Source organism: Neolamprologus multifasciatus, chromosome 3 (genome assembly GCF_963576455.1).
Source record: "Neolamprologus multifasciatus chromosome 3, fNeoMul1.2, whole genome shotgun sequence".
Taxonomy (NCBI): Eukaryota; Metazoa; Chordata; class Actinopteri; order Cichliformes; family Cichlidae; genus Neolamprologus; species Neolamprologus multifasciatus.
Window position 1 is genome coordinate 7,519,899 of NC_140441.1, and position 17,400 is coordinate 7,537,298.

General features: G+C 39.0%; 2 protein-coding genes across 3 annotated transcripts; one reads left to right on the top strand and one right to left on the bottom strand.

The window, feature by feature from the left end:
• Positions 1 to 374: 374 nt before the first annotated feature.
• On the bottom strand, positions 375 to 2,263 carry LOC146521357 (uncharacterized). The gene is made up of 4 exons (XM_085155369.1): positions 1,957 to 2,263; positions 1,247 to 1,832; positions 996 to 1,160; positions 375 to 854 (listed from the first exon to the last, which is right to left on the bottom strand). Exons 2-4 carry the CDS (start codon positions 1,452 to 1,454, stop codon positions 751 to 753), a joined length of 477 nt encoding a protein of 158 aa, XP_085011495.1. The 5' UTR covers positions 1,455 to 1,832; positions 1,957 to 2,263; the 3' UTR covers positions 375 to 750.
• A 4,303-nt stretch (positions 2,264 to 6,566) lies between these two features.
• On the top strand, positions 6,567 to 16,721 carry LOC146521358 (protein NLRC3-like). 2 transcript variants are annotated; one of them, XM_085154955.1, is made up of 6 exons: positions 8,470 to 9,135; positions 9,220 to 9,321; positions 14,029 to 14,107; positions 14,247 to 14,448; positions 14,629 to 16,423; positions 16,520 to 16,721. In XM_085154955.1, the coding sequence occupies exons 1-6, from the start codon at positions 9,047 to 9,049 to the stop codon at positions 16,704 to 16,706; spliced, it is 2,454 nt and encodes an 817-aa protein (XP_085011081.1). In that variant the 5' UTR covers positions 8,470 to 9,046; the 3' UTR covers positions 16,707 to 16,721. The 2 variants fall into 2 exon arrangements, with proteins under 2 accessions (XP_085011082.1, XP_085011081.1); XM_085154956.1 differs by lacking the exon at positions 16,520 to 16,721 and having other exon boundaries at positions 6,567 to 9,135; positions 14,629 to 16,427.
• The last annotated feature ends 679 nt before the right edge of the window (positions 16,722 to 17,400 follow it).

Consider the following 17,400-nt stretch of genomic DNA (forward strand, 5'->3'; position numbering starts at 1 on the left):
CACATGAAAATGAAAACCCAAAGGGTAATTTTTAAATAAAAGCAGTGAACAACATTGGAATAAGTTCTTCGTGTAATTAACATTCACTTTGAATGAACTGATGGTCTGAGTTTAGAGTTTATTGAACTGCTTTTCCAGATGATGTCTCCACGTTCCTTCCTATTTCAAATTGAACAGCTCTGTGTTGAAACACCTGCAGCTGAAGTGTTTTCTTTCTATCAGAAACAGGATGCTGGACGACTGCAGAGCTGTTAGCTTCAGTTAACCACAGACCACAAACACACAGTCCAGCTCACAGAGAACAACAATCAGTGAGTACAGAGGGAAACACATATGTGACCACACTTATTTAAATGTAATGTTTTACTATTACAATCCACGTTTATACATTGCTGATCAATTCAATTCAGTTTTATTTATAAAATGCCAAATGCCAAACCAACAGTTGCCTCAAGCACTCATGCCCTCCCTCACATGCTCAGTAATGCCCTGATAATCCATCTTATCAGAGACAGAACGATCTTCATGAAGATCAATCAGATTGTGCCTTCATACTAAACTCAGTCTGAGATGTTTGAAGAGGAAAAGATCAGAGAAAATGTGTTCATCATTATTCTGATGATGCACGTTTTCATGTTTCTTGTTTCTACAATATTTTCATCCCAAGTTTCCACAAATGTTTCCACACTGTAAAGGTTCACAAAAATTCAACGAAAAGCAAATCTAACCACTCAGCAGACATGTTGAGTGTCAGAGTCTGCTTGGTCTGATTGGCTGTGGATGATGTGATAGCTTGATAATGTTGTACACGACATGAGTGATGATGTCATCTTTTCCAGTTTCTTCTTGATCTGCTGAAATTTTCCAAAATGAATAATAACATAAATTAAAACAGAGATTACATTTAACAAAGTTGTTACTGTGATTTTAATGAATGTGAACTTTATTCTACTAAACAAACTCAAACATGAAAGATCAGGAAGTCTGAGTCTCACCTTCAGGTTTCCTGTGAACACATTGTCTCACCAGCAGAACCAGTAACACCAGTAGAACCACAACACAGACTGATCCAACACATGACAATGCAGGAAGAAGATAGGAGGGACCAGGAGGAGATCCGCTCCTGGTGGATGTAGGTGGAGGTGTGGTGGTGTGTTTCCCTAAAATAAAGCAAACACAGTCATTAAGTTGTCGTCACATTGTGAATGTTGAAAGCTGCAGAAACACAGACAGGTGAGTGTGTCACCTGTGACAGTGATCCAGCTGGATGGAGACTCTCCATGACCGCTGATGTCACACTTGTAGAGGCCTTCATCAGACCTGGAAACATGCTGGATGGTCATGTGACCTGTAGGCTGCTTCCTGATGAGGGAGCCATCTTTATAGAAAGCAGCTGGGAGGTTGGAGGGAGTGGTCTTTGTTTTACAGAGCAGAGTGACGTCATCTCCCTCCATCACAGGGAGGACAGGACTCTGCAGGATCACTGATCCACCTCAACACAGAGACAAACTACAGCATTTCATCCATTTACACACAGCTTCATCAACACTAACTCCACACACTCAGCTTACCAGTGACTGTCAGGTTAACCATGTTACTGATGGGACCCTCTCTGGACTCACACCAGTAAACTCCACTTTCATGAGGGAAAACAGTGATGTTACAGGAAGAACCAGCTGGTTTTCCCCACCCATCTCCACACTGAGTTCTCTGTTGTTTGCTGTCTTTTCTCCTCAGAGTCCATCCAGCAGAGCTGTCGTCCTCCTCACAGCTCAGAGACACAAAGTCATATTCAAAGAACTGAGAGCTGCTGGGACTCACAGTCAGACGAGCTGTGAGGGTTAAAAGGAAAAACTGATGATCACGTCTTTGATCTTTACTGAAAGTTTTAATCCAAATGTGTAAAACCTGTCGGAGTTTATCAGGTTTAAACTGTGACAGAAGAAGGTTACTGACCTTGGTTTGTTGTGCAGCTCAGCAGTGAGATCAGAACTAAAGAGAAATGACACTCAGGTTGATTTGAGGTGAACATAAAGAACAACTCCACACAAACAGCTGACAAACACACAAACTAGTCTCTCTCTGATATATCTGCTCATTTTCTATTAGATGCCAGCAAGCAGTTTGGACAACAAAAGACTAACATTGACACCTACAGTCAGTTTACAATCACCAGTTAACCAAACATGTCTTTGAACTGTGAGAGGAAACCTACATGGATGCTAACCACTACATCTCTGTGACACCTGTACTGTTAGATACGATTTAGTAACCTTTTCTTTTTATTATGATTTAATAGCGTTCAAGCTTTTATTTTATATTTGTTAGTGACATAAATGTATCCATACAGTTTGAACTCATCATGCTTTTTATATAAAAAAACAGCTATTAAAGTTATAATTATGAGCAAAAATTACAGTGTGATTATATACAAACTCTCCTCTACATTTAAATAACCCAGTAAACTCATGTGTCCACTGTGCAGCTGTGTTGATATAATGAGTGAATGATTTGATCTGTTCACTGCCTGCTGTGTTTCCTCGACTCCTGAGCAAAGATAAAGAGTCAGTTCAGACCTGCAGTTGGTCCTCGTGGTGTTTTGAACTTGAATTCAGCCTGATTTGTTTTTCATGTCTTCTCCTCCATCATCAGTTATCAGGAGAGCAGACAGTCAAAGTACAAGAATTCAAACAAACACAGAGATTCTACTTACAGAGCAGACACAGCACAGATGTTTCCTTCATCGTCCTTCTCACTCATTTGAGCTTTTTTTCATTTCTCTCACTGACACCAAGTAAAGCCCGCCCTCTTCCTCTGAGCACCAGCTTTCTATTGGTTCAAACACAGTGAGGTGTCAGTGTGTCTGTGTGTGTGTGTGTGACGCTGCTGTTATGGAGCTGAACTGGAACCATTCAGACACTGAGGCCCTCTGAACACATTTTAATTACAGCTGTGCAGAGACACACTGATGACTGACTGGAACACTATGATTCACATTTTACATTAACACCATCCTCACACATGTTTATATATGGCCACTAGAGGGAGATGTTGGACTTTAAACAGTAACATGGATACAAGGAGATCAGTGATGATGATGCTTCAAGGGTTAATATCAATATTGAACATGTGTAATTGCTGATAAAGTTCTTATATTTTATTTGATTGTGATTTTCAATTTTTCTCCCTTTAAATATGTTCATATTATTCGTGAAACCTTCCTTGAAGACTTAATCTGAGTCAAAGCCCACAGAATGCTGGAGGTCATCACTTCATAAATCCACCAGTTTAACATCAGGATCTGAGTCTGATTCCATCGTACATCTAGACGCTCCGGTTAAGCCTAAACCATTGAAGTCCCATCAGTAGTGAGTTTTTCATTGATCACACCTCAGCATGAACACATTCACTGGTTCAACATGTCAGAAAACATCTCCTTATTTTCCCCTTTTTTCTTCAAAAGGTGAGAATCAAGAATAAATACTGAAACAAGAAAATATTCAATATTAATTCATGTACGTTTACTAATGACACAAAAACATTAAAACAGCAAAACCGAACACTGACAGACTTCCTAACATGCCAGGATTTCCTATCTTTAATTGACTCCATCCTCTGTGTGTCCTCCTGTCTGAAATAATTCTAATTATGGGATCCTGAACAGCTCTGTTTGTCTGTCTGTATGCAGGTGAAACTGCTTCAACGGTGAGTATTTGTCACTGGTACCGACTCTGTGTGTTATGTGTCATATTGTGACAAGAGACAACAGCAAAACAATAGGTGTGGTGGCAGAGAACCTTAATGTTAAAAAGGGAAAATCCAACAATTCTACCGGTGGAATTTTGTCCAGGTCATATTTACCAACCACATTCAGGCAGCAGAGTGAGAGAAAAGCTGAGAGAAGCTTTTTTGGTCTGTGTGTTTGTTTTTGTAAACGCTTAACTTATCTTGTCTTCTGTTGAGCTTCATCACGTTTATCCTGCTCGATTTGATAAAGTCTTGCTGGCAGCCAGCTGTGACATCTGTTTTGTCTGCACACTCTTCCTGAGCAATCATGAGTGGATCAACTAAAACTAAACATCAGGTAAATCTCAGCCTCCTGAAAATTCTCTTCTTTATCAAAGGCTATGATGTCCTCATGTAGCCAATGTTAGCCAATATTATATATATATATATATATATATATATATATATATATATATATATATATATATTTTGTCATATATATCATGTTATATATATGAGATATCACAATCTATCAATGGACCAAAATTATCCATGTTTTTGCTTCATGACCTACGACAGGAACAGGCCAAACCTTGCTGCAGCATGGTCATGTATGAAGTAAAAATAAATACATGAATATATAAATGCCTCAAAACTTTCTCTGCCATTTTTCACAAATTAAATAGTTTTTTCTTGGTTGTAGTGAGGTTGCAAACAGAAACAGAAAAAAAAAGTGACTTTTGATTTTTCTTGTTTGAGAATTTTATATTTTCCCTACTTGATTCTTTTTAGTTTCATGTCCCTCCTTTTGATTTAAGTCTGTTTCCTTTTGGTTTAAGATTTAAACTTTTTTTCTTTATTTTTGTATATTACCAAAGTGAAGCCGAGCTTATTTATTCCAGATACAGTGAACATATTTAATAAACACAGTCAGGAATAAAAAGCACTTTCTGATTACAGTCTGTAACTGTGCACATTTGACAACACTGTAAAGTTCATTCAGTCATTTAATTTAGAAAAGCAGGAAAGTATCATTATTTTATGTTTTTTAGACAGCATTATCTTAAATGAATGTAAAAGTTAATTTAAGAGTCAATTTAAATTTCCTATTATGTTTCAACATCTCTGAACACCTCATTAGACTGATGTGCTGATTAGAGCAACACAGTAAAGTTCATTCTGTGTACAGTCGTGGCCAAAGGTTTTGAGAATGACACAAATATTAGTTTTCCTCTAAACTGGTTTTAGATCGTTGTTTCAGTTGTTTCTGTGATGTACTGAAATATAATGACAAGCACAATTACATGACATTTATGCAAAGAGTCAGTATTTGCAGTGTTGGCCCTTCTTTTTCAGGACCTCTGCAATTCAACTGGGCCTGCTCTTAATCAACTTCTGGGCCAAATCCTGACTGATAGCAACCCATTCTGTCATAATCACTTCTTGGAGTTTGTCAGAATTAGTGGGTTTTTGTTTGTCCACCTGCCTCTTGAGGATTGACCACAAGTTCTCAACAGGATTAAGATCTGGGGAGTTTCCAGGCCATGGACCCAAAATTTCATTGTTTTGTTCCGTGAGCCACTTGCTCGTGCTGCAAAATGCATTGTTCTTCACCCAACTGTTGTTGGATTGTTGGAAGAAGTTGCTTTTGGAGGCTGTTTTGGTACCATTCTTTATTCAAGGCTGTGGTTTTGGGCAAAATTGTGAGTGAACCCAACGTAACAAACGGTTACGTTTGTGGATGGGATTTCCCAGCCCCCCTGAATACACCATAGCTGTGCATGTCCGCAGCTGCAGTTCACAGCTAATTAACAATGCACTCAATAACCTAAGAATTATTATGGTAGTTAAACACAGTGTTAGTTGTATATCATATCATTTCAAACAGAAGTCATCCAGTAATACTTTAGCTTTACTTATGTCTTTTACATTCATTTTACTTTTATTTGCATTTCCTAGGCTACTAAAGGCCGTGGAACCCTCAGCAGCTGGATTACAAAGAGCACAGGTAACATTAACACATGTACCAGTTGTTGGAGAGGTATTCCAGGAATATTTTGCTTCTATAACATTTTTCTGTCACAATTTTATTATAGATTAAGTGCTAGAGTTGTTAGGTGTGGATAATTAGATTCTAGTTTATTGCAATAGCAGTTTGTGCCTTGTTCTCAGATGGACAGCAAGTGGAGAGTGATAGATGAAGTGAGGAAATAGAAGGAGGAAGAGAAGCAAAGAGTGATTCACAGGCAGAGCCTAGTTTATTTCTCACAGTTTTTTGTTGCTTTATGGTTCCAAGTGCTGTCACCTATCTTTGCATTTTGTTATTATCTCATAAAACTTGTTTAATCAGTTGTTTAAAGTTGTTAAAGTTGTTTCATGGACTTTTACAGTCTACAGTCTCAGATCAACACAGCCCTGCCCTCCAGCACTATCAGCAGCAGGAGCAGAAACCCCTCAACAGCAACATTGTACCCATCAGGTAAAACATAGGCTACATTTGCTTTGCCTTATCACCACCTGACAACAGTGATATAGCAACACATTCTCACTCCCAAAGCCTAACATTTTCTGCTGGGTGACAAATCGTCAACATATTACGACGCCGCGGGACGTGACAAAACATTGGGATGTTACGGTTTGGGAGTGAGAACGTCTCAATATAGTATGATGTGATGCCATATTAGATTCTTGATCAATGTGGGTTGTTGTTATTCAGCCTTTCAATGTGCTCCTTTTTAACTTTGAGCACTTGTTGCAGGCTGCTGAGTTTGCATCTTTTGCTGTGACTTTGAAGCTTGTTTTCGCTGTGTGTGTTCGAAGAAACCGTAAGTTTGCTTTGTCTTTAGGAACTTTTGTTTGTTCAGCTCATGTTTGATTTCTTCACAAAACAAACTGTGTGTGTTTTTATTTCTGGTCCGGTCTGTTAAAGTCAGTGTGTAATGTTTTCTCGAGGAATAATTTTATCGATGTGCGTGATCGGACTCTGGGAATCAGACTAAACACACTGAATGTCTCCACAGAGCTGCTGGAGAAACTCTGAGCTTTGTGTTTAATATTTACAGCAACAGCACGAGATGGAGAGCAGATTTTGTAAATAAATATTTTGTATAGATGTGTCCTAGAGATTGGCTTAACATGTCGGTCTTAAAAATAATGCACCACTAACTGTTGGCTCCGCTCCCAACAGGAAGAAGAAGTTTTTTAGAGTTGACTGAAACTAGATCTAAACTAGATCTCAAAATACAGAAAAACTAAATTATTAATAAGGATCAATGAAAAACATTAACAACAAATTTCTTGTTAATGGTTTTTAGCTTGATTAGGGAAAAAAAGGATAAAAATTAAAAAAACTTGCCTTATCATTCTTTTACAGACACATTTATTAAGGTGTTGGATTTCTCCAAGACTGTGAGTCACTGCTTTCAAAGAGGCCTGTATTTATTATAAAAATCTGCATTAATCTAAATCAGTCCAGCCTCTGAAATATACCCTAATTACATAATAAATGAAAAATAAAATCTAAACTGAAAGAAGCAATCTCACTCTGGAAACTAACTGAATTAAAAAACAAAAAATGAAACAAATAAAGGCTAATTAGAAATGACAAATGTATAACACTCTGCTGTCTGTGATTTCAGCAAACGCAGACGTCTACCTTCCTTTAGTATGCATATCTACTTTCAATATGTTAATTTAAAGTCCTCATCCTCGAGGAGAGGATGAGGACTTTTTAAAGCGTTGTTTAAAACAGACAGCTTCGATTTAGGATATCAGCAAAGCAGCTTTCATATCAGTCTCATTTTTGTATTAATAGTAGACGTCAGACATTGATCTGTGACATTAAAAAACGTTTAGCTTTTTCTTGTTGCAAAAAAAGAAAAAGAAAAGTCTTATATGTATTTTATTAAATATTAATATTGAATTAAAACTTTACTCTTATATCTGTACAAAATAGAAATAGTTTTGGTTAAAGTGCAGATGTTAAAGATGTTTTAATTATGTCTACATTCTGCTGTGAGACAGAAAAATGAACAAAACTGTTATATATTTATCTGTGGGTTTATTTTTGGGCGGTATCACTGTATATACAGTACTGTTATAGTTTAATATTATTTATGTACAACAGCTTGAGCAAAAAGCTTAAAAGGTTAAAACCAGGACTTTAACTTTAAACAGAGTTTCCACAGTGAGTTAAAATATTTCTACAGCAGCTCAGAGAACATTTACCAACAGTTTTCTGAATCCTTTAAATTCCTGATCTTTATTCGTGGGTGTTGCACTGTTCATGGGTCTCAAAGTTTATTTCAAAAGTAAAAGATTAACACAGACACATCATCATTCTGTGTTCATGTCATATAAAACTTGGAGTGGAAAGTTCCTTCTTGTTCTGCATTCAGGAACAACAGCGACATGTCTCAACAGGCAGACAACTGCTCCTCAGAGTTTAGAAACAGTCACTTTGAATGAGGGCCATGAAAACAAGCTTTTTGTATCAGTCCCAAGTTATGTTTATTTTAACAGTGAGGTATTGTTCAGGGAATATTAGTGATAATAATTAATTTGGAGAAAGATACAAATTCATTTTATTATTTAAGTAAAAGCTGAATCTCCTCAGTGAAAAATTGAAATGAGTCAAGATTAAAGACTCAAAGTTAAACAGAAAATTATCTGAAAATCTGCCTCTTCTTACCTGTCCTCCTTCAGGTGGAGTCCTGCCTCCTTCCAGACAATGCTGTAAGTGGGTGCCTCACCTCATAAAGACATAAACGTAAAACTGAGGATTTTATACTGATATCTGTAACCAACCAGTAGCCAGTGCAAGGACTTATGAGTGAATTTATGGCATTTTGGACAGCTTGAAGGTGATGTAAGGAAGCCTTTGACATATAAGAAAAGAGTACTTTACAGTAATCTAACCAGAAGGAGATGGAGGCATGAACAAGCATCTCCAGTTCACCTTTGGAGACGATAGTTCTAAGTTTGGCAATATTTCTTAAATAAAAAAAGTAGGAGTGGGTCATAGGCTTTATATGAGGCTCAAAAGACAGATTGGTCAAACATTTACCTAAGATTCTGAGAAGTGGCTTTTATTGAGGATGTAAAAGGACCCAGGTGTTGACTAAATTGGGTCTTGATACGATCTCGAGCAATAATTAGACACTGAAATGAAAATCTTAGCATCTTTAACTCTGCTATTTCCTGATATTTGGACAGCACATATGATGGAAAGTATGATTTCAGGTGATGTGCACATGAATGATTTGTTTCCTCTGCAGGTGAAGGTAGAAAGTGTGTGTGATGTGGATGTGAATTCAGAAGCATGGATCAGTGTGAGGACAGAAAGGAGGGAGTCACTCCCTCTAAAACCACTCTGTGTGGGGAACACGACAGCCAGACCAAAGCTCAGAGGTGAGATGACCATCTCTAACTGCCCATGACTCTTCTCCATGTCACAGCTCAGCACTCACATCGCTGCTCCATCATTATTCACAGGAACCAACCTGGACCTCCACCCAGCTGTGTGTCCTTAAAGAGTGACCGGTCTAAAGTAGAACCCATTAATTTTAAAGTCCATCTTCCATCTGCTGCAGAGAGGTGAGCTGTTAGTAACATGAACTCTTCGAGAGCTGATGTCACTGCCTGATGTTGTTGGATATAAAGTGCAGTCATTCCCTCAATCACATTTACACTTTCTTTTTAAGTGGACATGAAACACTGCATGCATAAAGGCTAATATACATCATGGAGCTCTGCTCTAAAACACAGTGGTAGATTTAACTCTTTAGCTTTAGAGCATGTTTAGTGCCATCTTGTCCCAAATGTGACATCCCAAAGTTGGATGGTTGGCTGCTGCTAATGAACATGCTTTACTTTAGTTTTGCTAAATAGTGACAGAGTTAATAACTCAGAAGAATATACACCAAAACTACAAACCAGTCTAAGGGGATCACTGTTTTACTGGCCCTGGCTGCAACAATAACTTTATGTTAAAAACAACGATATATTTGTCCACTTTCATTTGTTTTTCACTTAGTTATTGGTTCTGTTAGTACTTAGCTAACATACATTTATGTAAATCTGTTGGCAGCAACAAACCTAGTGACATGTTCTGTTACAATATGACGCTTAACTAAACTAATTTTCCTAAATCCAGATTCTTAGATGGTGATAAATCTCTAAGAGTATTTATAGTTTCTGTACTGTTATCACTACGTGTTGGATACATTGTGTATGTTAACGCAGGTCGACAGCAAGACAAACTCAATTTTTATGAGCCAGGAAACTACAATTCTTTACAGTTGTGGCTTGAATAGCTCAATGAAACAGTAGAGTGAAAATAAAAATACACACAAGAAAATAAAATATGCTTTAGCTCTTTGAAATAAATACACCAAAAGAAATGGCGTGTGTGATAGAAAACATGCATGAAAGCTAGTCTTAGCTGATACTAATGACAATGTTAATAAACCGCGCTTCAAGCAAAGCCGGCTAATTCCAATTACATTTACAAAACAATCTCAAAATCTGCTCTTAAAAAAACATATAAAGCAAACAAGAAGATTCAATAAACTTACAGCCATTGCTTTTGAAGGTGTAAGTAAAGATTCAGAACACAGGAGGTGAAGTTTAAACATGGATAGTCAGGTTTTATGTACAATGATTTTTTCCAACTGACTGCGCCTTCTGCTTCCCAGGCTGCATTGCAACCACAGATTCCAAAATAAGATACAGATGCTGACTGTATAGAAAATATTTTTTCAACTAAATCACTCTCTTTTTTAACATAAATAATTGCAGATGAAATATGACATTTTTATCACTAAATTATTATGAGCCATTTTTAACCTTTTACTTGGGACAGAACACGCCCTGTCTGGCATCACTGATGCCATTACTACTTTTTATCAGTCACTTCAGTTTCTAAGTGCATAACAACATCTGAAATGGAAGGGAAGTAAGTCTTTGAGACTCCCTAGGATGATGTCCGCAATTCGACCTTTCTGACTTTCCCGTTGCTGCTTGGAAAGGTGGCTGTCATGATGCCCATTGTCCATTCATTTCTGGGTTCTTGATTTTGTTCCAACAACACAATGTCTCCTGGCTGAAGATTGCTTGTTTCATGCCACTTGCCCCTTGAGTGGAGGGTGCTGAGATATTTTTTTTCTCCAGCGACTCCAGAATCCATTGGCAAGTGCCTGCACTTGTTTACCATTGGTTATTAAGCAAGTCTTTTCCACAAGAGAAGGAACGTGCTGATTTTGGGTCAATATCAAACAGCAGGAATGGTGAGGAAGGGTCTGTTAGGCCATTAGGGTACAAAGCACCTCATGTGTCAGATGGGTGTGTTTGTTTTACAAGAACGTAGAATCCAATATTCGCTGAGTTAACCCAATCATCCTTTCCCAGACACCCCCCATGTGGGAGGCATGTGGGTAGTTGAACTCCCATCTGCAACCGCTGGCGTGGAGACAATTGACATCCCAAGCTCCACACTTGCTGCGATGAAGTTTGTGCCCCTGTCTGATCACATTTGTTTTGCTGGGCCTCTTATTGCGAACAATCTGCCCATTGCATTTATGCAGTTGCAAGTGTCCATAGATTAAATGACATCTATGTGTACACCTCTTGTAGTCATACATATAAAGTATCACCTACATCTCACTTTGTGCTGTACCACCTCATATGCATCGAGTGACCTCTGACTATGGGTCGAACATACAAAAATGGAGGGCATGTTTCGAGTCTTTCAAGCGGGAGATCTGCCATTTTTTGAGTCTCTAGTTTTCCTCTGAGTTTCTTGCATGTTACACAGCGGTGGATAATGGATTGGACCAGTCTTTTGCAGCCTACAATCCACAGTCGAGCTTGCGTAACCACACTTTTTGTGAGCTGCCTTTCTTGATGCACTCCTTAGCATGATAGTGCAGGACAAGCAACTTCGACACGTGATGCTTGGAAGAATTTTGGATTCTTTAATGTTGTCTCCAATGAAGCATGCTGTAGGTGACCTCTAACTTTGATGAGGCCTTTAACCATATAGGGGTCAAGGGCTATAATGGGGCTAGAGCTGTAGATGGTTTAATTAGCTTGGAGAGAGGCATATTCGTCAGGAAAAGCGTCCTTTTGAATAGACTGGAAAACGAGGTTACTGGCAGCATCCATCTCCTCTGGAGTGCATGGTTTTCTGCATTTATGCCACCTCCTACATGCATAATTTGGCGAGTTGCTTGATAAGTGAGAATGAATGTGGTGAATTAAGAAGGCAATGGCATGTACCAGTGAAGTTCAGTTTGAGAACCACTGGAAGCAGTTTGGTGTGAGTTCAACTTTTTGGTTTGACATAGTCACTTGGTGGCTCGACAGTTTTCTCCTCTACGTAGATTTTTGTGAGTACAGGTGGGGAGAAAGTTAGTCCAGATTTCCTTGGAGTAAATAAAGTCGTCTTTGTTGTCAGTTTGACTTGAGGTGTTCCAACTTCAGCCAGATGTGACCGTAGCTGGGTTTGATGTTGTACATACTTTATAGTTCTCTTTCTGACAACTTGTGATGGGACTGAGGTTTTTACGTTTTCTCCCTTTTGTTGCTCAACATCTGCAGCAGCTTCTAGAACCTCTGCTCTTGCCTTAGTGGCTGCAGCTTTTTTTTTTCTCCAACATCTGTAACTACCGTTCCAGATTTGCTTATTGCTTTTTAATTTCCAATTGTCTCTTACTATATTGCATAAAATCTTATATTATTAAACAAATTTTTGTTTACTATGGAAATCAGGCCTCTCTCCTCCTGCAGAGAGGTAATGTGTGTGTGAATGTTGTTATGACTCAGGGTTTGTGAATAAATTGTCCATCATGTTTAATGTCAGCTCAGCTTTTTTTCACACTCATTTCTGTGTTCATATGTGAAGCGGTGTGTGTGTGTGTTGGAGTGTTTCCACAATCACATCAGTCAGAGTGTAAAGAATGGATGTTGTAGGACGTGTTTCTGTATTGAAGAGGCGGAGTGTCTGTAGGACTCCAGCTGCTCCAGCAGGTGCCTCCTTTGTGGTTTGCTTCAAACACAGCGTAGAGAGGAACTTACACTCAGGTGTTTCTTCAGGTGTTGCTGGATGGGGGAGGACAAATACTTTTGTGAGCGTGACTCCACGTGAGCGCTGCTTTGATGTCTGGCTGGAATTTTATGTTTTTTTCCAGACAGAGAACTAGTTTTCATAACAGGTGATATGTGTTTTTAATTCAATTCAGTTTTATTTATATAGTGGCAAATCACAACAACAGTCACCTCAATGCACTTTATACTGTAGGGTAGATCCTACAATAATTCATTTTTGTCTGTTGTTCTTTTTAAGTGAAGATTTATCCATAAATTGAGAAGTATGATGAACAGTACAAGATTGAACTGTAGTTTAAGTAAACTGTGTACTAACAGGGAACAGGAACAACCAGTGAGTGGCAGACAGCTGATGACAGGAGGAAGTAAAAGCAAGACATGAAAGAAAACCAGCCTTCAAGCAGGAAATAAATAACAGAGCCTATAGAGGCTAAGCCTACGCTTGAAGCCACTGAGGTGGTCGTTAATGGGGGTGATGCGATGTCACTGGTATGTATGAATTAATTAATCAGTCCAATAACTCCAGCAGTACTTATCTTGTCCTTTTTGGTCTTTATTCCAATATCATCTTAACATAACAGCGCAGCGGTCACAAACTGTTTGCCTTCTTACAATTAATGACACACCTGACGCCGATTACGTGCATCTATCTTAAATACCTTTACATGGACAAAACAGAAAAAGGTGACCTCTAGCGGCCACATAAGGTATTAACCCAAAAATGGCTCCTATAGAACCTTTCACTGACCCAGGAAGAAAAACAACTGAGTTCCACATAAAAGCAGAGCACAGCAAATACACTAACACAAAAATTTGAGACTGGGAGCACTGATGGATTAAACATGAAAGAAATTACCTCAAAATAGGAAGTTAAGTTTAATGAAAACCATCACCAACAAAGCAACCTCATCACACACGAAAAACTACACAGAAATTGGAGAGAAAAAAGAACAAGACATTTAAAAAACACAACAAACCTAAAGTTAAAATACTTGAATCATGATAAAATGGGAAAAAAAAATCTAAATCAATATGCACAGAAATCTTAATGAAAATGAAAAATTATGACTTATTTTATGTGTACTGATGGGATACACTGCACACCAACTGCACAAAGCATCTATGTGTACTTTAATTTCTGTGTGTCTTTCTGTGAACAGAATCAATGTGATCTAACTCTTCATGATTTCTCCACAGAGTGGACCAGGAGAGCTCAGAGGTTCCCAGTGGTCAGTCTGCCCAGCAGCAGCAAACACACCTGGACTCCATATTTATGGTCTGTACATGTTCAACAACTACTTGTACATGTATTCTGTTCACAGTCATCTCCGTGCTGCTCTTTATAGACCAGTGGATTGTCAGTATGTCCAACATGGATCTGATGTTTGGGTCATTCATAAAGTATTCTGTTCCAGGTGCTGGAGAATGAAATCATCACTTTTGTGAAGAACGAGCTGAAAAAGATGCAAAAGGTTCTGAGTCCAGATTACCCAGAATGTTTAGAGAGTCAGAGGAAAGATGATGAACAGAGGAGCAGCAGAGAGGCATTTGTGAAGATCACTCTGGACTTTATGAGGAGAATGAAGCAGGAGGAACTGGCTGACCGTCTGCAGAGCAGTAAGAGGATTTCTAAAGGATTTTAACTGCTGAATAAATGGGAAATTGAGTAATGTCATAACGGAAGGACTGATACATGTGTTCAATGACTCACTTTTAAGTGAATTAAGATTGAATTGGCATTTGATAAAACATGAATTTATATTATACATTTTGTTCTTTTTTTTTCTTCCCATTCAGAACAGTTTTCTGGTATTGGTCAACAGAAACTTAAATCTACTCTGAAGAAGAAGTTCCAGTGTGTGTTTGAGGGGATTGCTAAAGCAGGAAACCCAACCCTTCTGAATCAGATCTACACAGAGCTCTACATCACAGAGGGAGCGACTGCAGAGGTCAATGATGAACATGAGATCAGACAGATTGAAGCAGCATCCAGGAAACCAGACAGACCAGAAATGATAATCAAACAAGAAGGCATCTTTAAAGCCTCACCTGGAAGAGATGAACCAATCAGAACAGTGCTGACAAAGGGAGTTGCTGGCATTGGGAAAACAGTCTTAACACAGAAATACAGCCTGGACTGGGCTGAAGACAAAGCCAATCAGGACATCCAGTTCATATTTCCATTTACTTTCAGAGAGCTGAATGTGCTGAAAGAGGTAAAGTTCAGCTTGGTGGAACTTGTTCATCACTTCTTTACTGAAACCAAAGAAGCAGGAATCTGCAGCTTTGAAGACTTCCAGGTTGTGTTCATCTTTGATGGTCTGGATGAGTGTCGACTTCCTCTGGACTTCACCAACACAACAATCCTAACTGACCCTACAACGTCCACCTCAGTGGATGTGCTGCTGATAAACCTCATCAGGGGGAAACTGCTTCCCTCTGCTTGCCTCTGGATAACCACACGACCTGCAGCAGCCAATCAGATCCCTGCTGACTGTGTTGATATGGTGACAGAGATCAGAGGGTTCACTGACCCACAGAAGGAGGAGTACTTCAGGAAGAGATTCAGAGATGAGGAGCAGGCGAGCAAGATCATCTCCCACATCAAGACATCACGAAGCCTCCATATCATGTGCCACATCCCAGTCTTCTGCTGGATCACTGCTACAGTTCTGGAGGATGTGCTGAAAACCAGAGAGGGAGGACAGCTGCCCAAGACCCTGACTGTGATGTATATCCACTTCCTGGTGGTTCAGGCCAAAGTGAAGAAGGTCAAGTATGATGAAGGAGCTGAGACAGATCCACACTGGAGTCCAGAGAGCAGGAAGATGATTGAGTCTCTGGGAAAACTGGCTTTTGAGCAGCTGCAGAAAGGAAACCTGATCTTCTATGAATCAGACCTGACAGAGTGTGGCATCGATATCAGTGCAGCCTCAGTGTACTCAGGAGTGTTCACACAGATCTTTAAAGAGGAGAGAGGACTGTACCGGGACAAGGTGTTCTGCTTCATCCATCTGAGTGTTCAGGAGTTTCTGGCAGCTCTTCATGTCCATCTGGCCTTCATCAACACTGGACTCGATCCACTGGAAGCGCAACAAACAACCTCCTGGTGGCCAACTTTAAGTAAACCAGGCCTACCATCTCTCCACCAGAGTGCTGTGAACAAGGCCTTACAGAGTCCAAATGGACACCTGGACTTGTTCCTCCGCTTCCTCCTGGGTCTTTCACTGCAGACCAATCAGACTCTCGTACAAGGTCTGGTGACACAGACAGGAAGTAGTTCACAGACCAATGTAACAGTCCAGTTCATCAAGAAGAAGATCAGTGAGAATCTATCTGCAGAGAAAAGCATCAATCTCTTCCACTGTCTGAATGAACTGAATGATTGTTCTCTAGTGGAGGAGATCCAGCAGTCCGTGAAATCGGGAAGTCTCTCCACAGATAAACTGTCTTCTGCTCAGTGGTCAGCTCTGGCCTTCATCTTGCTGTCATCAGAAAAAGATCTGGATGTGTTTGACCTGAAGAAATACTCTGCTTCAGAGGAGGCTCTTCTGCGGCTGCTGCCAGTGGTCAAAGCCTCCAACAAAGCTCTGTAAGCTATATGTCACTGTAGTGAAAGCTTGTTACCTGTGGGTTGAGAAGTGACACTAAAGTAATTTTCTCTTCTTTGCTGTCATTGTGTTTTCAGACTGCGTGATTGTAACCTCTCAGAGAGAAGCTGTGAAGCACTGTCCTCAACTCTCAGCTCCCCATCCTGTAACCTGAGAGAGCTGGACCTGAGTAACAACAACTTGAATGATACAGGACTAAATATGCTGAAGAGTTCAAACTCTACAATTATCAGGTCAGATCAAGTGATGCTTTTATTCTTTTAGAAAATGAGCAATAAGATAATTTCTTGCAGTCACACAAAGTTTTTCAATTATTGTCATTAATTTTTTTAGGCACATCATGGAATTATAAAATTATCAAAACATGTCAGATGGTTTGGAAACAAATGTTTTTTGGTGACTGTTGTTGTGACACTATATCAAAAATATATTAGATTGAATTTAATGATGAGAAACTCATCTTAAATAACCTCAACCTTAAAAACTTTAATAAGACAGACTAATTGGCGCTCTGGCTGCAGTGGTGTGAATGTTTCACCCTCCACCATGGTCAAGAGAAAGCAGAACATATGTCTTTACTGATAGATCTGTCTTCAATCTCACTGGTCTTTAAAAAAAAAAAAAAAAAAAAAAAAAGATAATGGATACAATGAGCAGAAATGTGCTAGCCTCTAGCCTCTGCTTTAGACATTTATTACATGATTTTTTTGTAGTCCTTTGCGTTTTGTGGGTTAAGGTGTTTTGTAAAACTGCAAATAACAGCTAAAAGGTAAATCTATTAATATTAATTAAAATTATTATAGTAGAAGTAGTAAATGATGTCCATTGAGTGTAGGGTTTCTTGTATTCAGTTCAGGCAGTAAGGCCAGGTCTGGCCTTACTGCTCTATGAGGCACAATCTGATACTATGACTTTCTGGTCTTATTGTGTGTGTGTGTGTGTTGACTCAAGTGCCTAC

What these genes read in the sequence shown, in the direction of transcription:
- LOC146521358 (XM_085154955.1), top strand. Translation starts at nt 9,047, where the DNA reads ATGGATCAGTGTGAGGACAGAAAGGAGGGAGTCACTCCCTCTAAAACC. An exon ending in ACCTGGACTCCATATTTATG is followed by an intron (nt 14,108 to 14,246) that starts GTCTGTACATGT and finishes ATTCTGTTCCAG; the next exon opens with GTGCTGGAGAATGAAATCAT. An exon ending in AAAGCCTCCAACAAAGCTCT is followed by an intron (nt 16,424 to 16,519) that starts GTAAGCTATATG and finishes TTGTGTTTTCAG; the next exon opens with ACTGCGTGATTGTAACCTCT.
- LOC146521357 (XM_085155369.1), bottom strand. Translation starts at nt 1,454, where the DNA reads ATGGAGGGAGATGACGTCACTCTGCTCTGTAAAACAAAGACCACTCCC. An exon ending in CAGCTGGATCACTGTCACAG is followed by an intron (nt 1,161 to 1,246) that starts GTGACACACTCA and finishes GCTTTATTTTAG; the next exon opens with GGAAACACACCACCACACCT. An exon ending in TGTTCACAGGAAACCTGAAG is followed by an intron (nt 855 to 995) that starts GTGAGACTCAGA and finishes GGAAAATTTCAG; the next exon opens with CAGATCAAGAAGAAACTGGA.